Source organism: Rhipicephalus sanguineus, chromosome 5, assembly GCF_013339695.2.
Source record: "Rhipicephalus sanguineus isolate Rsan-2018 chromosome 5, BIME_Rsan_1.4, whole genome shotgun sequence".
NCBI lineage: Eukaryota > Metazoa > Arthropoda > Arachnida > Ixodida > Ixodidae > Rhipicephalus > Rhipicephalus sanguineus.
Genome location: NC_051180.1, coordinates 129,935,009 through 129,960,102, shown reverse-complemented (window position 1 = coordinate 129,960,102; position 25,094 = coordinate 129,935,009). Strand labels below are relative to the sequence as shown.

Genomic DNA, 25,094 nt, shown 5'->3' with positions numbered 1-25,094 from the left:
TCATGAGGTGACAGTGCAACAGGCATCGAGGCTTTGTGCAACTCGTCAAATAGCTAATTATCAGAACGCCATACTGAAAAAGCAAGAATGTCACGCCCTGAACTGTGCTTCAAGGAATATAGAACAAAAAACGGAACTGAAATAGACCCAGCGGTCAGTGAGAAATCAGCGGAACAAGCGAAGCAGGAAGCAAGAAAAGTCGTTTTGAGAAAACGGCTTTTAAAGTTGTACCAACGATATTACTTCATCAAAAGGCACTGGGGTCGTAATCTTTTGAGTCCTTCGTAATGTGCACTTTCTTGAGTGCCCCGTCTTTAGTTTGAGGTGCCTTGCTTCTCTAAAACACAAGAAGATTGTGATCTTTAAGGTGTTTTATAAGGTTGGACCTCCTGCACATGTGGCCTTTCATAGGTTGTGCCTTTGTTTTTTTCTTTTTTCTTAAAATCCTTTTCTGATATACAAAGAACACGTAGCATGAATTTTAAAAGAAGTTATGAAGTGGTGTAATAGGCATGACAAAAAACAAGATATTGTAATGCAAGTAGGTCACGTACCATGATGATTTGCCAGCTTTCTTGTATTCATGCTCTCATTAACATAATTAACAGTCTTGATTGCAATTGATCATTGAATCATTTTTATAGGATACTAAGAGCGGCTCTCATCATGGCAAACTATCCCTTCCTCCTAAATAACAGGCAGTTGTGGCCAAGACATTGGTGGAATAGGAATTCCTTAGTAGTTTATTCAAGTCCGAACTGAGCAGATATGAATTCATCTCCCTGTTTCACTCGTCAAGCTAATTTGTAAACCTCGCCTGCGATGCGCTTCATCATTCACCCGGTCGCGGACACGGTTTTCTGCGAGGCTTTTATTTTTTCAGATGATTCATGAGCGCTTACGGCGATACCAAGCACGGCCCCAAGCGCGCCTAAATTGCATCACCAGTGCTTTATTTCACCTCTAAGTGCTCGGCCGCGTAGTCCGGGAAGTCGGCACGCGATGTGCTGGGTGGCGGCATTCGGTGACGATGCGCAATATGCCTAGGTGCGGCGACGAAAAATAGGCGCGCAACGTGTTTGGCCTCGCATTGCGGGACGCCGACGCGCGCCCGCTGCGCGACGAGCTTGGCCGTGGGGTCCGCTGCCGATGCGTAAAATGACCATCCGCTGTACCGAGAAGCCGGCGGGGGAAGCGCTTCGTTCCTTGCGAAGAAGCACACTGCCGCGAGTCCGCTAACGCGTTGCTCTTGCCCGCAAAGTTCGAGGTTCGTCTCGCGTGCCGACGCCGTGAGAGTTAGGCCTAGTGACGACTCCGAGCAGTAAACGCGCCGGCCGCGGTGCCCGATGTTTCAAAGTACGTAATGCGTGGTCGCGAGTACAAAGAGTCGTCCTGCGATCATCTTCGTCACGACGTCCGAAGTGCGCATAAGCAGAACCTCCAACCACGGATCCGACGAGTCAACGCCAGAGAGTCGGTCCGAGACGCGCGTTTGCGATGTTCGCTACGAGTGCGGCGCGCCATCGTAATCCCACCGAGCTTCCGCTAGTAGCTCCAAACTAAAACGTAGTTCTTGTTCAAAGTTATTGTCGAGCCGTGAACACAGAGCGATTGCGAACACGCAACGAAGTAGCGCGACTTTCGACAGCCGTGAGCTCGAGACGCACGAGCTGCAGACGACGATCTCCCGGAGCGAGCATCGGACCAATGGCGAGGCGCGCTAGGGCAACATGGCGGACGCGGCCAATCGGAGGGCTCGAAACGACCTTCGAACATTTGCTTTTTGTGCGCTTGTTTTCGAAGGGAGGAGTCAGCTGCGGCGGGGAATTTGAAGACGGAGAAATGCGCTTTCCGATGAGCCCAAGATATCGGCGCCCGGTGGCGTCGTTGCGAAGCTATGATTTTTTGAAAATCGGTGTTTTTTTGCGATTTCCCCAATAATTTTCGCCACCTCGGCAGGCGCAACAATTTTTTTATAGCACTTCTACGCGGTTTTCGGTGAAGATATTTTGGAATCGGATATAAAAAGGGCTACAGAAACTGAAAATGTGATTTTCAAAAAATCGATTTTTTTGCCATTTTTCGCGATACGAAAGCCGCGTCCCCCCTTAAGCAGCAATTCCGTTTACTGACAGTATACTGTATTTGCAGATAATGACAGATGGCTCTTGATTTTACGAAATGTGGCAACTGCCATAGAACCAGCAAAACAAGAAATGTGACAGTGCCCTTACTTTCGACACACGGTGCACTGGGCCATATCGGCTCGGTTGCTGAACTGCCGGTAGGCCTTGCCACACAACGGACAGGCAACGCCCTTGTTGCGCTGCTGGTAGCAGCTGTCGCACACCGAGTAGTTCATGTGCCACCGAGAGCTGGGCCCACTCCCCGGGGTTCGCGAGCCACAGTCCCCACACACCCGGCAACTCTGCGGAAAAGGAACAGAATGGTAAGGAAGCCTAGGAGTTGAAGAAGGGTAGAAAGACAAACTATTTTGGTTGCGTTCGTTTCGAAAACACTAAAGACCACGAAAGAGGAACTTCAAAAACACCACGAGGCACCCAACAACACTTTGTAATTGTCCCGTCGTGTTGAACACACCAACTCTTATTGGGTCCCAGTAGCTAAACACAATCATTCTCGTAATTTGCTGTATAATAATGCTGTTCTATGAGCTGCAGCACTAAACCCACCCCCACTTTTCTGGTCTGGTTAATAGGTACACGTGCCAATTCAGTAAAATCTCGATACTTCAAAATCTTTTCCTTCGAACTGACAGATAATTCAAACTGTACAGTTTGTCCCTGCAAACATTTATGCTCATATGAAATGGGCAAAAAAAGTCCTGCAAATTCAAACTGTTAGTAAGCTCACAATGACCATTTTCTGCCAGGGCGCCTACCTGACACTTCCAGCCGTGCTTAGGAACATTGGCCACCATCGGCTTCACACAGTAGACGTGAAAGGCCTTGTCACAGACGTCGCATGTCAGTAGCCGGGCATCATCACCAGCTCGCCTGAAAGAAGAAAACATAAGGGTGAACAAGACAGCGAGTTGGGCTAGTTGGTGAACATTCATGTTTAAGAACAACAAAACAACAATTCATGTTTAAAGAAAAGCTTTTTTAAGCGCACATAAAACAAGGACAGAATTACTAAGAATTTGACAGGACAAGAAAGGGTGAATTCAGGTGATTATGTCATGCCTGTACCTGGACTTGCTGTCCATACAGCATTCCCCAAGTCACAAGGAGACACCAGAATACAAGCTATGTTATGTGTTGCATTTTACTTTTTCTGCAATTGTTATAAGCATGAGACACAGCGAAAGGTCCATGTGTGACATCTTTACATGAAGATTGAGCATTGAGCATAGAAAACAGAAAACCTACAGGCCTACATTGACATAGCCAAGGGGTTGTTTGGGTGGGGGGTTCTAATACCCCCGAAATTTTTTACACGCACACTCACACGTGTACATGAAGGTGTCTAACACTCCCCCTACCCCAAAACAAAATCTGGGTTATGCCACTATTCTCTGCATACTCTCTTAAGGGGGGAAGCGGGTCTTTGAGACCGAAAATCAGAAAAAAAATCGAATTTTTGAAAATGTTTTATTTGGATTCTGCCGCTACTGATGCATAACCTCGCCAATTTTCATGCGTCTTAGATCAGTATTTTAGCCGTGACAGCATTTTATGTGCCATCAGCGAGCTAAATTTTTAGCGATGAACGCGTAAAAAAACGGGCTTATTCAGCGCCGCGCTGTTGCCGTTCTACGTTCCCTACGGCAGCCATCTTGGTCGCATTCGAAAGAGCCGCGCTTTTTCTTGAATATCCCGCCGCCCTTGTTTCCATCCACTCAGAATTCACGTAGAAAATCCGCGCCAAAAAAAGGTCCCTCCGCGTGAGCCTATTGGCACAGTGAGCCCACGTGACTAAATAATGCCTTCCGATTCGTCGGGCCTCCCGCGCTGTCTGCTACAGTGCACGCAAAGCGGCAAGTTGATGTCGCCGTAGTATAACTGTGTTGTTCTCGTCGATTTACGTCCGTAAGTTCCAACCCGCGCAAGCTGGCAAGAAACTGGAGCAGGCGTTTTTATCATCCTCAACAAAGACTGCACGTTGCGGCGGCTTACTGGCACAGCGCCAAGCGAGCTAGACGAAGTGCGCCGCAGCCGCCGGGAGTGAATTAGGCCTACGCTCTCGGCCGCGTTTTGGAACTTTGATCGTGGCGAAGCCATATCGAAAGTTGCGCAGCGCTCATAAATTCGAAAAAAAAAAAGCGAGATCACGGCTCGGGTGCATCAGAAGCGCATCCAGCGGAGGACGGCGTGATGGCGGAACGCGATTCATCGGTCGAAATGCCGACTTCACCTGTGTCGGCGGGCGCCTTGACGACGTCAGTGATAGGAAGCGTGGTAGAAGGATCGACACGACGTTCTTGACTAGCGCCGATCGTGCGCAACAGCAGGAAAAGACCGAAGATAATATCTCCGGCTTATCGGCAACTTCCGCTAGCGAGCGCAAGCTGCGCACACTCGCAACAGCGTGCGAGGGCTCTGACCCGTCGGCGGCTAACTACGGCATCGTCGACTTCTCCGCAATCAACAAACTGCTTGAAATGACATGCACTGGGGCCATTTCGGTTGGAAAATGTGATAAGCTACTCTCCTGGTGTCTTCTAAGGCATTTATTTGCAAAGTAAAGCATTTTTACTTGTGTAGCGCGCCTTGAAGATACAGAGTTTTGTTTTTTGTAGAGCTGTGCGAATAGCAAAATTTTGGGTGCGAAGCGAATTCGAATAATAAAGATTGAGTGCGAATCGAATCGAATAATTTCGAATAATTTTCGAATATTTCTCAAACATTTTTCGAATAATTCGAAGTGAAATTACAGAAAAAGTTGCAGAGAATCCCTAAGTATGTTCTTGTGAGATAGCAACATGAAAGTGTTTTCTTTTCGCTAGGTTGATGAAGCGCTGGTGGGGTCACATTTCATAGTTGTCTTTCTTAGCAAGAATGAGGCAATGTAGAGGCCGAATCATATTTATGTACATGATTTGGTGCAACCAAAGTGTTGCCGACAACACTTTACACGTGATAGGCAGAGATGCCGTTTCCTCAGCCTCTCCTCCTCTTTCAACTTCTGTGGAAGGCCAACTGATGCGACAGACAAGGGTGTGCTCCCTTCAAGTCCGGAGTTCCAAATCTGCCTCGTAGACATCGATATATAAGAACATCTGAAATTTTGGATGCTAAAAAGCTTCGGCGTCCGATTTTTCGGACTTTCTGCCCAAATTTCAGGTCCAAAACAGCATTAATTGAGCCCCCAACTCTGCCACATCTTTCATCTCCATATTGGAACCAGCGTTTTCTTGAGTTAATACATTTGCGACCGTAGCGGAGCTTGAAAGGCAGCTTTGCCGCAATACGGGGGTGTGATGAGGTGAAGCATATTGAAACTCTAGGGACCACTTCCAAACGGACGTTGACTGTCTCTTGGCCCTAAGTTCGACCGTAACGGACCTTGAAAGGCAGCCTTGCCGCAATACGGGGGTGTCAGGAGGTGAAGCATATTGCAAATCTAGGGACCACTTCTAATCAGATGTTGACTGTCTCTTGCCTAAGTTCGACCGTAACGGAGCTTGAAAGGCAGCTTTGCCGCAATACGGAGGTGCGATGAGGTGAAGCATATTGAAAATCTAGGGACCACTTCCAACCGGACTTTGTCTCTTGGCTAAGTTCGACCGTAACGGAGCTTGAAAGGCAGCTTTGCCGCAATACGAGAGTGTAATGAGGTGAAGCATATTGAAAATCTGAAGGGGTCACTTTCAACCGGACGTTGACTGCATTTGTCTTTGGGAAGTTCGAATAGTTCGAATAGTAAAATTTCAGTGCGAATCGAATCGAATAGCAAACACTATTCGAAAAATATTCGAAATTTCGAATATTCGCACACCCCTAGTTTTTTGCTTTTTTCTCAGTTTCAATTTTTTGGCCACCTTTCATTCTTTTCGCGAGCGTTTCTCAGCTTTGGTACACTCGATTTTGATCATTTTTGTATTACTGAAAAGCTGGATGTTTAGTGAGTGCAACAAAGTGTCATATGTTACTATAGAAAAGCGTAAGTTTTTACAAGAGAGAAAATAACAAAAATGCATTTTCTCGGTAATCGAATGGCGGATTTTGAAGCTTCATAACTTTTGTTGTAGGAAAGCTGGAACCATAAAATTTGCTTTTTGCACTCTTTGATAACTGTAGAATGCAATGACATTTAATTCAGAAGGATCCGAGTAGCCAATTTATTAAAAAGGTGATTAAACGAAATTTTAATGAATGATTAATTAAAAAAATTGTCGTAAGGGCTACATAAAAACTGAGTTCATATTTGATATTTACACATGTAAATACATGATCACCGAAGTTTTCATCATCCTATTAAATAAAAAGATGCTTCATGTCAAAGTGCCTCTTCCCCCCTTAAAGCAAATTTCTGGATAAGTCTCAAACCAATTTCAAATACTCAAGCTCTTTATCCAATAACACCATCATTCCTTTCGCATTGCAAGTCAGTTCAGTAAAGCGGTCACATAAAAATTACGTGTGATGCGATCATCGTCTAGCAAGGCAAGACACGAGCCTCCGGAGATTTTTCCTGATGTTGAATATTTTGCCATCTGTGGCCCCACGCAGCTTTCAGTGCTCATGCACGCCATGAGAAGACCCACGCACCTGCACCCCTGGCAGGTCTTGCAGTCGGGACACTGCCAGCCGAGACGAGAGGTCGGAGTGACGCCCACGGGGGGATCCAGGCAGAAGCCATGGTAGTGTGCACCGCACACGGTGCAGAAGAGCAGCTCGGGCACGGACACCATCTCTTCACAGGACTGGCAGTTGGCCTGCGAACCCACTGCACCAACAGGGCAGTAACACCGGCTATTAGCGAGATGGAAAGCTGCGCCATCACAAAAGACAGCAACAAAGCCCACCAGGCCTAGCGCTCGCACAGCAGGCAGCAAGAGGGATTAAACACTCGAATGGAACAAATAACTTTCCTGTGAATTCCTTGTCAAGCATTAAAAAGAAACTTCAATAGGAGCATGGCAGTGCCTTGACTGAACGCTGTGCAAGAGATGAAGGTTTAATTTTTTTTTTTTTTCATTGCTCAATGAATATTGAAAACAAAACGTTACCAAGCGCACATGCTTGCACACATGCACATGAGAGGGGCCAGTTTTATGCAGCACACTATGTCTACTTTAATGTAAACATGTAACAGACAATTTTCCTTTTTAAATAAATGGATACCTCCCTCTTAAGAGAGTACTCTACTAAAGTCCCCAACTCAAAAACACTATTGTGACACGCACCATAGGACACGGCTTTGTCGGCATGGGAGGGGCAGAGAAGTATCAGGGCCTTCATGTCCTGAAGAAAAGCAAAAAATCAAGAGTTGGCAGATTGCACACTAGAAAATATTTTGAGCAACACAACGCATAGCCATACAGGCCACACACACAAGCACAACAAGAGGCCGTACTCACTTGAAAACAACCATACGCTGCTGCACAGGGGAAATGAAAGATCAAGCCACAGTCTGGTAGGTGGCACCGAATACTTGCTCCATACTTTTGACACCCGCTACAAATCTGCAAAGGCCACAGAAAGAGAGTTTTAAAGAGTACTCAGTAATATACGAATTAAGGATCATTTAATGCAGTAAACTATTGCTTTTTTTTTCCTTGGTCCTACACCTCCTCCCCTCATCATTTTCCCGTACAAGACTAGTCGCATTCAAAGGTGCATTACAATCTTCATCGTGATGGGACCTGAACAATCCACGACAGAGCATCAGGCTGAGCAAGGACAACTTCGATACACCGTGAAATGAAGCTTTGCTGTACGTAGGTTCCGGCAGGGCACGTTGGATCTGCTGTTATTTTGTTACTACGCTGCCACTCAGTCGGCACTGCGCAAAGCACAATCAGTAGTAGACAATGGAGGAGCCTTTCTGACAAGCAGACATGACCACAGGCTTATAGGGACACTGAAGCACTTTTTAAAAAAAATTACTTTGGAGTGTGTAATCATAGTTTGACACCTGCTGAATTCGAAAACCAATGTAAGAGTTCACAGAAGAACATTTCTTGGCAAAAAACAGTGGCTGCAGCTGTAGGGCTTCTTGAGATGCCGAGCGAACGGGGTGACGTATCTTCGATGTGCGCGCGGTCGGCAACATCAAAGCATGGCCTTCGCGATCAGTTTCACCAACGCGCGCAGCCGGAACTAGTCACGGAGGCCACGGTTGGAGATACGACAGTGGTGCGCGGCTCCCCGACGATGACGTGGTTCCGGTTAGTTTGTTTCCACGTCCACACTTTCGGCGGGTTCGCGTGGGCGGAGCAAGACGAACTTTTCTTTCGCGTATTTTAAAGCTCTTGCTGTCACAACAGCAGAACAAATTACGCCATTGTCGACAATAATGTTGGTCCTTCTTAACAACAAAGTTTTACCGAATTCTAAAACCACTTCAGCTTCCCTTTAAGTGCACGGGAGGAAGTTAGTGAAAGTGTGCGGTGAGGAGGAAAAAGCATGAGTGAGGAGGGTAGAGAAGCTGAATGAGAAATAGACATGGCCACGTGGTCACTCATCAAAAGCCTGTAATCTTGCTATAACAGCTATGCCAGTATGACATTATTTCAAAAAATTATCAGGGCTCTATGTTCACAGCAGAGTTACTTTGCTATCATGGCAGAGTTTCCAAAAATCATTACGATGGCATGTTCGTAGACAACCGGTACATCGCTGCAATTAACGTAACAAATTGTCAGGCTCTGAAAGTTTTACGGGGACCCTTTATTAAGAACTCTTACCTGGGACATGCCGTAAAAGACAGCTTTGTCAACATGAATGAGGCTGTCATCTTCTCCGGGGCAAACACCTTCCGACCATGCAGCACAGTTTCGATGAACATAGGTGTGGCCTGCAAGGAAAAGAGTTAAGGATGGGCGAACATGAATGCAGTGATGATGCAGCATAAAACACTATGAATCTACGATCTCTCTTCATAGATGCACTGCTGATTTGTTAAGTTTATAATGAATTTTTTCTTGTTAAACTTTAGCTGCGCACACAAAGCTAGCTTTTACTTTTGTTACTAAACAACGCTAGGCAATGCCTTGACAATGTTGCCTAGTGCTTCCAAGAACATCCCCATTACCCTTTATGCCAGCTGCCAGACTCCTTAGACAACCAAGTTCAGGGCTACAATGATGAGTGCAATCTGTAGAATAGTGATCTATTTATGAAAATACACGTCATATGAGACTGCAAGGACGAAATAATGGCAAGATCCAAATTTTCCGTTCCTGTACCAATTCATCTTAGCTGAAGTCAGTCAATGGTCCGTGTGGCAGACTACCTACACTGCCACCGATCTCAGCTAGATGTGAATGGTAGATAAGAATGGAACAGAAGCAAACGCTGGGGATTCTTAAATTGTACCAGTCCCACATTTTAACTCTGCATATGTTATCTGAGCAAAAGCTACATAATAGATCGCGTTGTCGATTGGGATGGCTGCAGTATTTCCTCACCAGAAGGCTCAAAAAGTGTCCCAACATCAGGCTCTTCCGCAAAGCCCACTGTCAGCATCTCTTCAGTGCTGCTTGGAGGCTTGAATTCGGCAGAGAGTCGTGAGAAAGGTTTTCCCCTGAAATACATGATACCAGTGTTTACAAAAAGTTTAAAAACATGCCGAGACTAACAAGAACAAAGAAATAAAAAATATAAGACGACTCACAAGCTTTCTCTTTCTTAATTGTCATGACTTTAACGAAGAGACACCGAATCAGCCTAAATTGATGCAGCATTCATTCGCAACTCTTTTCTCTCTCTCGTTAATTCAGCAATAAGTGGTTGTTTATTTAGAAAACAAAATGGACGCCACACTGTGAATTGCTAAATTTCGTGCCAGAATCTTACAACCGGTACATATGTGTGCCGCTCCAAATTCCAAAGTAAGGTATATTCTCACACTTGGAGCTCAAGACTGGCTCAAGCTCAGTATTGGAACAGGATAGCTGGGTGGGCTAGTAAATAATCATAATATCTGGGGTTTAATGTCCCAAAACCACGATACGACCATGACAGACACCGTAGTGGAGGGCTCCTGAAATTTCGGCCACCTAAGGTTCTTTAACGTGCACCTAAGTCTAAGTACAAGGGCCTCAGACATTTTTCACCTCCATCGAAAACGCAGCCGCTGCGGCCGGGATGGGGTGGGCTAGTTGGTGTCGCATTATGATATGAAACTTTTAAGCGCAAATAAACGATGCAGCACAAAAGAAGGAAACACACACCACCAGCATTTGGTATTGGGCTCATTTAGGGCACGATGTAGACCGCATTTACTAATAACGAACTGAACGGGCCAAAGCAAGTGACATCAATATCCGCAACATAGTAACATGTTGGTGTGGCAACAGATGGTGGCACCACTATTCCGCCTTTCACATTTTTATCATCCGCTTTATTAAAGTTCCTCACACAATAAGAGTGGCTTTTTGTGATGCTGTATAAACACAGAAACCTGTTTTTCTCTTGACCGTCTCTACAACTCGTGCCTAAATTTTTCTCAATTTTCTTCACTTTGTCTGTTGCCCCATTAAAATAGTTAAGCCACACTAAGGTTCAAAAATGACGCCTTATATCCACAGGTTCATTGCACGTGGGTCCAACGTAATGAGCGTAGAGTGTATCAGACGGGTTTCATTGCCAGTACAGAAATGGCTGCAAATGGGAGAATGCATTCTATTTATCCACGGTCTATTTATCCAATTGTCAAGGCCAGGCCCACCTGGACAGTCGAAGTCCTTTGCCGCCTCGGCGCAGGGGAGGTGTGGTGCTTCCCTGCGAGGCGGAGGCGCGCTCCTCACTGGACGACGGTGCCCTCTGCACCAGTTTGGCTGCCCTGCGAAACGGCTGGAAGCCCAGGGTGGGCTCGAAACGCACCAGCTTGCCCTGACCCATGGATCTGCCGTCACCCAGGTTGCACAGCGCACAGACACGCTCCGACCTGCTTTGATAGAAAAAATAAAAAAGGGGCCATCAAAGCACAGCAGACTGCATCTACAAGACACAGACTCTAAGACGAACGCAAATTTCCGCCCTTTTATGGCATGGCACTTTGATCAATCTGTAGCTTTACGGAGTGAAATTTGGAATTACGGAGTGAAATTTGGAATTTGGAATTTTGGAAGTCCAGGCTTCGCAGAAATCTAGGCGTTTTGCAAATGCCACTCCTCTCACGCTTTTGTTGCCAACTGCTTACTTGAAAAGTCGCCAAGCCCAGTATTTAACATTCACATACAAGCATACAAACTCAGTGGCAAACTTGACAGCCCAGCTCTAATGAAATTATTTTTTTCTTTATGCATGCCACAGTACACAGTACTCACCCTTCTGGTGAGAGCTCATCTTGCTTGTCATGCGGAGATTCTCCAGGACCAGGCTGATCGTAATGTGCTGCAGTAAATGGAAGCAACAGTACAAAGAATCACATTCCTGCCATAATCAAAAGAGACAAGAAACACTAGTAACTGTTTGTAGTGCCACCATCAGATTTACCCTGAACATGCAGAAAGCAACCTCTAGATGCCGAACTTTGGCTAACACTGGCTGCAACAAAGCAAGCATAAAAGGCTTCAGAAGAAAGATGCATTAGACTAGTAATTTCAGGGTGTTCCAAACAGGAATCCCCTGTGCCAAATGAAGGAGAAACAAAAATGTCCTTAATATATGAGTGTTTGTGTTAATAACGGCAGCATCTGTACATAATACCAAAGGAAGCTTTAGGCCTCAAACTTTTTGCATAAGTATGCTATATTCACGCCGTCACATATTCTTGTAAGCGGCACCGTCCAATAAGTCAATTTACCTGCTTTGCAAGTGCAATCACACTGGCCATTAGAGCAGAGAGAACACAAAAAAATGTTTATGGAGTCAAAAAATGTGTAAGGAGCTGTAAAATAACAAATGCAGGTAACCTGTGCATAGATACTACGAAGTATAAGTTAACAATGTTCCATCATTAATTGCAGCATTAATTTGTGTTTAGATTTTCAGTCACATATAATGCTCTCACTGCTCCACCTTCATCTAATAGCTTGGCCCAAAGTAGGCAATGCCTGCAACTTTACAAAAACAAAATGTAATGCTGAATTTTGATTTCTTGTTTGAATTATTGGGCTGCTAATTTAAAGCGCAGATTTCGAAGGGCCAGTGATTCACTGGTCATCACTTTGTTGGATTTTTTTTTTTAATTTTGGGCTACCAGGCTGGCGGTGTAGCCCTAACACGGGTGCAGCCCTTACACTGGCCTATATAGCATTTCGGTAATTGCATGACTACTATACAGGAAAAAATGAGGAAAATGGCAGCTTTTTTTTGTTGGGGGGGGAATTGCGCTACAGTTAACTGGGACTTAACAAAGCTAGAGGACGGACGAACGGAATGGACACGACAAGCGCAAACTATCAACTGAAATTTATTGAAAAGAACATTGAAGGGCGAAAATATTCTAAGAAAGAAAATATTCTAATTTCGCCCTTCAATGTTCTTTTCAATAAATTTCAGTTGATAGTTTGCGCTTGTCGTGTCCATTCCGTTCGTCCGTCCTCTAGCTTTGTTAAGTCCCAGTTAACTGTAGCGCAATTCCCCCCCAACATGCACAACCAACTAGCCCAATTTCTAACTTTGCTGACGTTTTTTTTGTTATTGTTGTTGCCTTTGCAAACGCACAAACTTTGTAAACTGCATGCAAGTGTGAGTTACAACTGTGTCAGAGGGCAAAAGTAGCAGGCCTAGGCTTCAATTCTGCACAGAGCTTAAAAGCAATGTGCTAAAGTACATAAAAGCTAAGCATGGTGGCACAGCACCATTTTATTTCTGCGAACAGAAAGTGAAAATGTGCTACTGTGAACTTTCACTGAAAAACTTAACTCCATGACCACTAAGCTGTTCACTCGAAAAAAAAAAAATGAGATGAAATTCTTTCACGTGCATAGTGTGCAAGTTATTCTAAAACAGCAGACATGATTAATTACAAAGGCAGTTGAACACACTTGCGCGTCTCTCAAAAAAGCGAAAGTGTTTGACTTATAGCCGAAGAAATCACTGAGACGAAGGGAGCTACTGAGGAACACTGACAAGCCAAAAAGGCAATCATGACAAGTAAATAACCGTTTATTCACATCATGTATGTCATCCCCGCACATTCAGGTTGTTTAGCAGTGTGCTGCAATTCAACATGCGCAGCCAACAATCCCGCATCCCTGGCCCTTTTAGCATTTGAAGAGCCTGATATGGTGCAACACATACCACTATCTGACATGGAAGTGCTGGCTTGAGGCGTCAGCGGAGGTTGTGCGGAGTGCTCCAGATCCATCTCGTAGGGGGCTGGTGACCGCTCCAGCAGGGAACCACTGGGTGGTGTCTGGCCACTGCTGCCTGCCAGCGACAGCAAGCTTGGCTTCCGCGATCGCACCCTGGGCCGGCCAGGGAAGCTGTGACTGGAACTGGCCCAAACACACGCCTCTTAGTCCTCTCTGTCACTCAATTGTGATGTCATTGCTGCAAGGACTGTGACTGTGCGTGTGCTTCCCCTCTATCTATCTCTTCCTGTATACCTCTTTCAAGTGTAGGCTAGCATATCAGTCATTCTAGAATGTTTAACATCCCTGCCTTTCCTCTCTCTCCCCTGTTCCTTCCATCCTTCACCTTTGAGGCAGCACTCACGTGAAAAGCACCGAGCAACATCAAGAGAAATGGGCCTTCAATAACACAAACACAAACAGTTTTCTGCATCATTTGTGCATAATCACGAACAAGGTTGCCGTGTAACTCATCCAAAACGATTACGAACTTAAAACAATGTTAAAACTATGGTGTTGCAAGAGCCACAGGTGCACAATATCAAATAACCTGGGGTAATTGGGAACGGGTCAACTATACTGGGAACAAGGAATCTACAGTGGGATGCACGTAAGTTTTGCCATTTCACAGCACGTCTTCGGTGCTCTCGCTATTTTGCCAGCATCAATACTGCAAGAGCCAGGACTGACAGCAACCAGCACCTTCCATACACACCTATGCATTTTAAAGGAGCACTGACACAAAATTTTGAAGGCGAGATAGCTTGTTAGATATGCTTGTGTGGATGCACACGCATCATCTACGAAATATTAATGCATAATATACCCTAGAACATAGATAAAATCAATTTTGAAGTGCATGTCACACCACTGCATGCGAAACATGCCTTTGGTTCTCGTGTAAACAGCCACACAACCAACCGCTACTTGCGTCACGAGTTTGTGTTGGCTGCCACGATCCTTGAGAGCGCTCTCTTCTAGGAGACCTTTAAACAAAAAGAGGGGGCAGACTTGTACGGGAGTACAAAGGCTGATGTCCTTGCCTCGGCAGTGCATTTGTGGGGTGGTCACACATATTTACAAGGTCTCAGAGGGGATTATAGCAGCACCCAGGAAGCCTTCGTTGAAAAGAGTTGTCAATGCGGTGCTCATGTGCACGCGGTTTTGTGTGCTCACGTAGCCAGCCATGAAAACCACTCTGGGTCCCACCTCACTCGGCACACTCTGAAACCGAAACTGCGACTGGGCGCTATAGAACAGTCTACAAAGAATTACCATCACGCACCTGAGCAAACGAGCTTTCGAGGCATGATATGTGGGTCGTTAGCTACTTATTGCAACAGAAAAAACAAGTAGCAAAATTTTTATGCCAGGGCTCCTTTAAAAACCTAATATGACCTAAAAGATGCAAACAAGCACAGTTTCAATGAAAAATAAAGTGTATCAAAGGTGTGATTCAAACCGAGGTCCTCGGAGTCATGAATATAATGCTTTGTCGTGATGTCACAAAATGAGAATGACAAGTAATATCATTCACCATTCTGTCTCACTTTAAAAAAATTTAACTTTACATGACAGACAAGTTTGAAGGTCAATCCCTTATGAAGAGGGCTTGACATAACACACCCATCTCATCACAAAGCACTTCAGCAGACTTTAAGGCTTTAGGAATGCATGGCATCATTAGCACCACTCAAATACCAAAACCTCGATGCCACGAAGCTTGCAATAGAATGAAGTTTTTTTTTCAACATGTACAGTATTCACGAATTGAAACGCGAAAATTTAGGGCTAAGTAATGCACATACTTTCGTTTCTAGCATCTACAGTTCATGTCCTATCCGCGTAATTTTGGCTCGAACGCTGACATAAGAGCCCAGATCACATTTAGCTGCCAGATTTGCAGTGACATAACACGGTTATCGTGAGCAATTCCTCATAGCAGTCATTATACTAAAAACAAAATTTCGTGAGTACTGTACTACTTTGTAACAAAAATGTTAAAGCACATTTAATGCAACACAGCCAGTGCGCAAACTTACAGCTTCTTGCGTTGCACGGGACTGCTGCCATCCTTTCGTGGCCTGCCAGGGCCTCGTTTCACCACAAGGGGAGACACCACACCACCGCTGTCTCTGACAGGCGATGCCAACAACACGCCGGACGCCTTGGGAGAGTCTCCAGTTTGCTGTACGGGCGTTCCTTCGCGCTTATCCTGACCGCCGTCATCATCCACGGCACCTTTACCCTCGGGGACGCCCTCCCTAGTTCCAGCACCAGACCGTTCCGAGGTACCGGGCTTTTCGGTCACACGGGGGCACTCTTCTTCCACGGCACTGCCCTGCGTGCTGTCGGCCACCACGGGCGAGGAGGCCGTTTGCGGTGCCAGACGGGCAGCAGCACTGTCACTGCTGCCTTCGTCCGTGGGCCTATCCAGTCTTGCTTCCATCTCGACATCGGCCTCGGTGGAGCGTGCCAAGCGCCTCTGGGGAAGCAGGATGTAGGAAACAAGTCTTCCATCAGACAAACACACAGATATGGTCAACTTGAGGATTCAAAAGTACATTAAATGAAACTTTATTTGTGCAGTTTAATCTCTGGGAAATGTACAGAGGGTAATGTAAATGGACACAGAAGACCCACAAGGTTCTTAAATGGCTCTGAATTTAACAGGAGCGTTTGTGCATTCGACTTCGTCTGGATGCAGCTGCAGCAGACACAAGACTGCCTGCAGCATGAAGCCCCCTCACCAGATTATAGAAACTTCATTTATTTAGTTTCATCCTAATTAGACTGGGACGCAACTCCTTTGGTTTTCTCATTTAAAAATTCCCTTAGTGGCACTTAAATGACAATAGTGAAGCTTTCTAATACAGGGTATTTTCCCCCATGGGTAAAACACATCATGTACAAAAGAAACCCTTCCCTCCTGCAGAGATGATACCCCAGGACTTGAAGTTTATTTCAGGCAAAAAAAGTGCGGCTGCCTGGAGGACCAGCAAAAAGGCAAAGAATGACTAACAAGGCACCTGACCCCATTAAACAGAGAAGCCCGCTGTGACTTCCCAGCACCCATAACTCCCCCCACCGAGACCTAAGCTAAACCCCTTGGTCGCATTTGAAACCCGCAAAACATTTGAGAAACCATCAGCAAATAGCCAAATACATTGGAACATAACAAAGCGGTACACTGGACCAGTTGATATGCGTTAGGAAAAGAAAAAATTAGCGCAGCTTGCACTAAGTCGCGCTAGGCTGGGTCACAGCAGATCTGGTGGGCACCTGGCTGGTCCTGGCTTGGCTAGGCTTCTGCCCTGTCACCTCTCTCTCTCCCACCTTTTGCTATACCGTACTATACATGGCTATGCTTACTCTCGACAAGAATTTCTCTCTTTCTCTATCTTTATTTCTCCTTCTTGCTCTTTCTCTCTCTCTGTACTAATTCTCTCGCCCATCAGAGTTATTGCATCCCATGCCAGGGAAATGGGCGCACTTGCTCTGGAAGCAAAGCAGAAGACGACAATGAAGAGAGAGCCCGTGCTGGTTCATGATGATAATTTTCTATCTACGACATACGTCCAACCTCGAGCATAACAGCTTTGCTGTAAAATCAGTGGAAATGACTCAAAACAAACACGAAAAGAAAAGGTGGGGAAGCTGGAACATTTAACTAGAAGTTTGTACAGAAAATGAATATTAGCAGATAGTTCTTTTAATGGTGCAGTGGGATTGTAAAGTTACATGACGTTGCACACGACTCTTTCTTTTTGCATAGTTTTTTTTACAGGAGCCAGGAGGCCTGCCAGATGTTTTGTTGCCACAAGAGATGTCAGTTAATAGCTCCAGGTTGTCCTATCATCTCTTCTTTTTTTCCTTCTTTTGTCTTATTATTGTGTTAGTTTTTTTCTGACCTCTGAATGTATTGGTCTGTGCTCCCAAACACATTGTGAAATCGCGTGCTTCGACTAGAATGTGTATAGTGGCAAGATCTGAAAAGTTATAACTTGTGAGTATCACAGTTCCCGCTCAACTAGGCTTGATTAGAATGTTAGTCAAATGGTCAGAACTGATCTCAAGGAAGCATAATGTCATGATAATGAAAAATGTGAAAACAGTAACACAGCAGTGCCTCACCTAAACCAGCTTTCACTTAAGGTCACAAAACTTTTGCAAGAGTACTAGCCAGCATACAGCAGGTTTATTCAGCTTGCTTGGCAACTTTTCTATCTCCATGGCAACCCCACTGTTGGAACGAATGGTAAAATATAATACAAACAGAAATAAATTATATGCATGAAAAGGTGTTGCAGGTGAACAAGCGTGTCTTATCACTACAGGTCATCTAAGAAGCCTCCAGGCATCAAGCTTTCTCGTTTTAGTTATTAGAATGCCATTTTTCCGGGTGTTCAAAAGGTAAATTTTCCATAGTTATGAATCTTCAAGAAACAACTCGATCATAACAAAACAAACCGTTCATTATTTGTCTCTCTGTAGGCCAACAAAAAAAAAAAAACAAGCACATGAGGAAACGCAGCATGTGTAGTTAGAATGTAATGAGCAAACTAATTTCAGTAAAACAAAAATCTTCTTACGTAGGAGGAACATCCTAGACGAACAGAGAAGCAATCAAAAGGTACAGCGGTAGTGGTCACAGAACAATGACTGGGAGTGCTACCTGTACAACCTGTGGCCACATTATGCGAAAGCTATTTTCGACTTATTGTCATTGGTGCAGATGCCGAGCATAAGTGGCCAAGCTTCGCAAAGACTGCATCTGGGCCAGTGGGGTAACGAGCATAATGGATCGCAAAAGTGTTTTTAACCCTATACTGCCCCGAACACAGTAGAGAATACATACGAGAGAATATACGAGAATATACGAATACAGTAGAGAAGACCTGTAAAAACTCGAAACTCGAAAGTTACTTCAGACAATTCTTTAAAATGCTGATCAATCCACCAATGCCCATTTAGGGCCACTACACTCAACGTGAACAGATTACAAAGGGATGTAGGGCAACTCAAGCTTTCCAATTACTGGGGCAGACAAATTAGGCAACACTGACAGGTTTTGAAATAGCATAAGTCCATCTATTCAGGCTACAATGAAACTTCACTGATGCACTAGACGTGGAGATGCCAACCTTGTCGCTACATAAGCAACAGCATTAAGTTCCAGATTTTAAATGCTAAATTATGAGGCATGTCATAGTGGCAAATTCCAAATTAGTTTGGACCACTTGAGGTCCTCGAAAGAGCACCTAAATACATGGGCAATTCGGCATTTCACTGCCATTAATTTGTGGCTGGCATCGAACCTGCCCCGTGTGCAATTTTTGTATCTGGATGCTAACTTGGGCACATAAAATCATACTGGACACCATGCATACACATACATGAGGGGACCCACATTGATGCTGAATCACATTCAGTGCACATTCATTGAATATGCCGGGGAGGCAATGCCCACTGCTCCATAAAGGCGTCAAGTTGCACACCGTGTTCCATTTAAGTGAAAGGGATTCTCCAAACCTGACCAACCAAGACACAATAAAGTAACCCATAATGCTGTTTTAAAGCATACTTCATGCAGTACTGCTTTAATTCAACTTTTTTCACAATTTGACAATTATACATAGAAATCACGCCTGAGGTCATGGCAACCTTCCTTTAAGATTGTAATGGTGTTCTAATGGTACATTTCATGCCAAAAGGCACTACGATCAATGCAAATCGTTACTGTGAGACTAAAGAAACTAGAACGGGCAATCCAAAATGGCAGGCGAGGAATGCGTTTTGGAGGAATTGTGCTTTTTCACGACAAAGCCCGCTGTCACACAGCTGCCACAACTCAAGAATCAATTCAGATGGAAAATGTTTTAATTAATTATTGACCCTACAGTTCGGACCTTGCTCCAAGCGACTGCCACCTTTCCTGAAGCTGAAAGAGTTTCTGGGTTGAACGTTTTGGAAAGTGATGAAGAGCTGGACAATGCAGTGACCACCTGGCTTAATTAACTTGTGGCATAAGAGCACAACATGGGGATCCGCCTCTTTCATTTTCCTGTGCTGCCCTCTGCCATTTTGGTAGGGGTCGTGACAACTGGTATTGCCAGAAGCAAAGCCTCTGAGATGAAAAGACTTTTCGTGACTTTTCTGCTAAAGGAAGGGCACATGTCCCAGGGCATTGTGGAAAAGGTGAATTCCGAAGCTCGTGACCAGGTACAACAAATGTTTAAATGTAGGAGATGATGGTGTAAAGAAGTGAAGGAAGCTTCATGCGTATAACTGAACCATTTCTTTGCAATAAATATCATGTGTTTACTAAATGGTCTGTATTTTTTGCACGACCCTCATGACAAGGAATGTGCAGCCAGCCCTAAGCTGTTTTAGTGCACATAACTGTGCTGAAAATAAGCATTAACATCAACATGAGAACAGGCTAAATGCAAGTCTATGATGCTCGCATGAACGTGCACGGCTACTGCTGATAAACTCATTTGCATGTGGCTCAACGAAGAGCAATCATTTGCCAATAATTTTATTGCGGCTTGGGAAGTATGCAAAGCAAGTAAAATACTGTAAGAGAAAACCATGTTTTAGTCTTACAGGCAAAGCCGAGTTAGTGAAGAGAGAAGAGAAAATGTCACTATTGTGCACTGCAGCTCAATGTCAGCTCCAGTGATCATAAGAAGCCCCCATATTTGGGGTTAAGTGACTGACCGATGTGGAACATGTGGCTACAAACTATCCTATGCATCTTAGAACTTTTCAATACTGGCTTAAGCCCTTGATCTCAAACACAGGGACGAAGGTAAGGCAGCTATTCTATTTATTTCCAAACTTCAGCATCATTGGTCCAAGCAACACTGCATCTGCGTTAACATTAGGAAAATCATGCACTCTATACGAAAATAAATACGAAGCATATTTCGAGCTGCAGATTGTTACAACAAACTGGCATAGATGTGCGACGTAAAAATAGCCTGCTGATCTACATAAACACTCACAGGTGGCTAACAAAAGGTGAAGCTATTAAGAATACAAGAGAAGAAAGGAAAGCTGTAGGCCCATGCACACTTTGGAAACAATGAGGCAGCAACAACAACAAAAAATTTTGAGACGACTAAAACGGAAATGGAGATGTAAATTTTCGGATTATCAACAAACTTGCGCACTTCAAGAACACAAACATCTGCGTGACAGCTTATCTTTGTTCGGGAGGTACGGCTTTCAATAACAAGAAGTGCGCGCAACTCGACAACCTTTGTTTGAAGTGCCTCCATACATATTATCAAAACAATGTGGTGCGAAACTTTTCACAAGAAAAATAGATGTGTTAACAGTTCCTTTTTTTTCTTTTATTATCTTTTTGTGACAATGCTCGCCATTACGGCGCACATTCAGTGCATTTCAAATTTTTCCCCAACTATTTTCGGTACAAGAGATGGCTGTTGTAGCTTTTTTTCAAACGCACTATACATCGGGAAGCACACACATTAAAACACTCGGAAGACGGCGGCTCAAGGACTTCGGTTACGTGCTAATCAATTCGCGCATGCGCCGTTTTCTTTTGACAGTAAGAAAAACTGGATCAGCTGTTTTATTTCGCTCGATCGCCACTCGCAGTGAAGGGAATAGACGATCACCTACTCGCAGGAGTGTTCTTACACGCAAGTCGCGCTCTTGGATACGTACGCAACCATCCCATTTCGCAAGAGCTTCGATACCGAGAAAACTAGGCTGTTCCACGACGACTATCTGCCCATCAAAGGACGCCGGTGCCGAATTTCTGCCCCAGAACGGGGCTTTTAAACGAGTGCCCGTGCACCCACCTGCTCCACACGGAAAATTAAAAGGTCCTACGAAGAAGAGACGGTTATGGTAATTAGCCTGGTGCTCGTAATTACCCCCTGCCTCGAACACTGTGAAAATGCGCGAGAGAAAGCGCATCGCAAGGCGACACACTAACTGTCAAATCGAAAATTTTAGCCACATTAAAGATAAAACTCGCGAAATGGAAGCGCTACCAGAGAATGGAAGAAAACGCCGGGCGTAGTGGTCAATACGATTGTGCATGGCGGAGCCCCTAAAAGCGTGCTTCACCCGTAGTCGCCGAATTACATGCGCCAGAGGCTTTATGCAGTAGGATGGCGAGTAGAAGGTGAATTAGCTGAACGGAAACACTGACATGCGCTACGTTAATACAGTCTACTAGAGTGAACACCCTGGAAATGCGGCACAATGACGCGAAGTGCCCGACTGGTCGCAAACAATCGAGCATGCAAGGCGTCCAATGGTAGCTAGCTGTGGCGTTACATAGAAAAGAGCGAAAGCCTCGCGTCAAAGGCCCGGCAGCTTAGCTGGCGTGTATTTTATTGATGCAACTAGTACGGTAACCTGTCCGACGCCATGCGTGGTGCTAGACGGACGGGACCTCAGGTTTCGGCCATGATGCCGACCCAGAGGCCCGGCCGTGGAAGAAGACTTGACGGAAGCCGCCGCAACATAACAGCAAAGACACCGATCGCGCTTAAATCACTCACCGGGCAGTGTTGCGGCTAGCGCGAAGACGTCCAACATTTGGTCCGTAGAAGTGCACAACACACTGCGACCTTGATTTTTCACGACTAAACAAAAATATACGTCCTATCACAAACACTACAAAACACTATCCACAGGATAGGTACGCCATGTTAGCGCTAGCAGCGCCAACTTTCCGACGGGGCGGCCGATTTCGAAACAGCGTTGCCAGTAGCACGAAGCGAGCCGTGACCACGACGAAAGAATTCACGTAGATCTCGTTAAAACGCGGACACGTTGTCGTGCAGCTCCCAGTCCTCGTCACACGAGCCTCGTGTAATCGGGCATACTAGCTTTCCTACGAGTTCAGACCGTTTTTTAGGTGACTATAAGCTATATCTTCGCATACCTCTAGCCGCATCTTGTGCTAGAAAACTTCATTGTACCCAGACTGAATACGTGATCGGCTGTACCGTCATGTATTCTGAACAAAATAACAAACTTACTTGAAATACTTTACAATGGTCACACGTACTATCGATAGTTCATACAACTAGTCTTTAGTTATAACTGTTATGCGACAATTTATAAAGTCATACAGTGAACAAATACTTAAGCAAACGCCAAATCCGAAACCTGCAGGATGTAACAATGAAAAAAAAAAGAACGCTTCTAGTTTCTGATTGGTTGATAGGTTTAGCAAGCCTCTTCTATTTGTCGTTCTAATATGCTGAAGATTGCTTTCAGCCAACGAGCGTCGACTACGTCACAGCTGGCTGTGACAACTTGAGACGACAAAATTGAACACACCCCACGGAGCTCGTCTGGTCCGAACTCCGTTGCTCAGCTGCTTGACGTCTCGTGACTCTACGAGGTTCTAAGTGCCGTTACGGTAGTTTTCGGCTTACATCGAGTCATGGCCGCAAGGGGGAAACTCATTGCTATTATAGGGGACGAGGTGAGTACGCAAACGTCGTCAGCATGCTCCTCAAAGAGGCGCAAAAGCGTTGCTCAAAGTCGTTTCGCTTTTGCATCTACCGTGCCTTGTATCGCCTCCCGACATCGCACCAACGCTTTCGTGTCTAGTTTAGGTTATATTATACGTAAGCACTCGAATGAGCGTCCACGAAGTATCTATGACTTCGCTACCTTGTGGAATTATAAGTTGAATCCCTCACAAATGTGTCAGCACCCGGCTCTTGAATTCAATCACCTAACTAACGATTCTTGATGTTGTAGGACACCTGTGTTGGATTTCTTCTCGGAGGAATTGGGGAGATCAACAAGCAAAGACAGCCCAACTTCAAAGTAGTCGATAAAAGTGAGTTTTGCCGGCATTCGCTTCGACCGTTGCTTCACTGCAGAGAACGTCGCATTGAATGTCCCTTCTCTCGTTTTCAGATACAAGTGTATCCGAAATAGAAGACTGCTTCAAAGGTTTCGTCAAACGCGGAGACATTGATATTATACTGATAAATCAGAACGTAAGTTTGCACATGTACCTCGTACACTTTAGCGTTGCAATAAATGCGTGTTGTCCGACCTTTCCTTGCAGATTGCCGACATGATCAGGCATGCGATTGACAACCACACTCAGTCGATACCAGCAGTTCTGGAAATACCATCCAAGGATCAGCCCTACGACCCAAACAAGGACTCCATCCTTAGGCGAGCGAAGGTTGGTATTTGCTGCTGAACCTGTCTCTCCATTGTGTCTCATTGAAGTAGAGTGTCAAATCAACATATTGGCCTATCGAATTCTTGCACTAATTAGGAACATAATCGACTGAAAACATTGCTTTTTTTTTTCCTTTTTCAGGGGATGTTTACAACTGAAGACTACAAGTAGCATGTCTTGTTCTTCCCTGTGCTTTCGTGTAATCAAGATTCCTTTCCATTCCAAAGAAAGTGAACCCTCTGGGAATCTGTTGTAAATGTATGTATTAAAGTATAACAGAGTGACCACCTTGTCTTTGCACATGTCAGCATCGAAGCCAGTAGGTTACACAGAACATTACATGTGCCAGGTCAGGCCATTCCGCTGCTGAGCACAATTGCATTGTGAACAGGGGCAGTGCCAGGAGGAGGCATCATGGAGGTGCAGCCCCCCCTCCCCCAAGAGCAGCTATAGTCAAAACAATGCACAAGTTCCCCATCTCCCTGCCCCCCAAAGGAACGCTCTAGTCATGACCCAGTAAAACAAATCCTAGTACCACAAAATTTTGAAATGTCTTTTTACCTGACTTCGTAGCTTATTGGCAGCCATGATGTCTTCAACTCAAGCACAAGTCAAGTTGGTTAAAGCTTCTTCCCAGGCAATGCTTGTAGTAGTTGGACCGTGCCTACACTACTTTTTTCAGTATTTTTTTTTCTCAGCAACACGTATGCAAGACAGAAGAATATCTGGGGTTTAACGTCCCGAAACCACGATATGATGAGAGACGCTGTAGTGGAGGGCTCCGGAAATTTCAACCATCTGGGGTTCTTCAACGTTCACCTAAATCTAAGTACACGGGCCTCAAGTATTTTCGCCTCCATCGAGAATGCAGCCGCCGCAGCCAGGATTCGATCCTACAGGTCAGCAGTCGAGCGCCATAACCACTAGACCACCGTGGCGGGGCCAAGACAAAAGAAGCCCACACAGCAAATGTAGGGCAAGCTTTGCCTGTACGTCTTCCTTCCAGTCTGGCCTTGTGTACAAAGTTTGACATACTGACCTGTCGTCTACACTATTTCGCAATAAATATGGTATTCTAGGTTGAACCGACACTAAAAAAACAATGCCAAGTTTATGCTTTTTCGTTCAGATGTTCAGCGTAGCAACAGTGAAAACTTTTTAAGGCTACTTTTGTGGTCAGTAAAACAAGAACTTTACAAGTATTTTTGTAATTCTATAGGCTACGAACAAATCCTTGAGAGTTTATGCTGTGGCAGTGTGATAACCGGCTCAACAGCATCGGTGACTAATGTGGCGACACTATACTAGCCACACAAGTCAACATAAAGCTCAGAGAGTGCCCAACTTAACTGGCTGCATATCGACCCGCAGATACCCAAACCACGAGCACCATGCCATAGTGCCCCTAGGTCCTTGGGTCACCTCTGCAACGTACTTTCTGCAATGGCCTGCATTGCA

The 25,094-nt window shown here is 45.0% G+C and overlaps 3 protein-coding genes across 5 annotated transcripts in view; 2 read left to right on the top strand and 1 right to left on the bottom strand.

Annotated features, from left to right (window-relative positions):
* LOC119394243 (histone-lysine N-methyltransferase 2C) overlaps window positions 1–22,379 on the bottom strand; it is a 37,624-nt gene extending 15,245 nt beyond the window's left edge. For all 3 annotated transcript variants that reach the window (XM_037661529.2, XM_049415720.1, XM_049415721.1), the window contains exons 1-12: window positions 21,982–22,379; window positions 15,478–15,920; window positions 13,383–13,579; window positions 11,462–11,528; window positions 10,861–11,079; window positions 9,599–9,714; window positions 8,876–8,985; window positions 7,547–7,651; window positions 7,373–7,430; window positions 6,735–6,912; window positions 2,903–3,017; window positions 2,235–2,428 (exon numbers count right to left, since the gene is read on the bottom strand). In XM_037661529.2, the coding sequence (XP_037517457.1) occupies window positions 2,235–2,428; window positions 2,903–3,017; window positions 6,735–6,912; window positions 7,373–7,430; window positions 7,547–7,651; window positions 8,876–8,985; window positions 9,599–9,714; window positions 10,861–11,079; window positions 11,462–11,528; window positions 13,383–13,579; window positions 15,478–15,884 (1,766 nt within the window). In that variant the 5' untranslated portion in view covers window positions 15,885–15,920; window positions 21,982–22,379. The remainder of the gene's footprint in view (window positions 1–2,234; window positions 2,429–2,902; window positions 3,018–6,734; window positions 6,913–7,372; window positions 7,431–7,546; window positions 7,652–8,875; window positions 8,986–9,598; window positions 9,715–10,860; window positions 11,080–11,461; window positions 11,529–13,382; window positions 13,580–15,477; window positions 15,921–21,981) is intronic.
* The window catches only part of LOC119394248 (uncharacterized), a 395,693-nt gene that overhangs the window by 36,886 nt on the left and 333,713 nt on the right, over window positions 1–25,094 (top strand). The window lies entirely within an intron of this gene.
* Window positions 22,741–23,915, top strand: LOC119394250 (V-type proton ATPase subunit F). Its single transcript, XM_037661538.2, has 5 exons — window positions 22,741–22,916; window positions 23,198–23,279; window positions 23,360–23,442; window positions 23,514–23,636; window positions 23,778–23,915. Exons 1-5 carry the CDS (start codon window positions 22,875–22,877, stop codon window positions 23,805–23,807), a joined length of 360 nt encoding a protein of 119 aa, XP_037517466.1. The 5' UTR covers window positions 22,741–22,874; the 3' UTR covers window positions 23,808–23,915.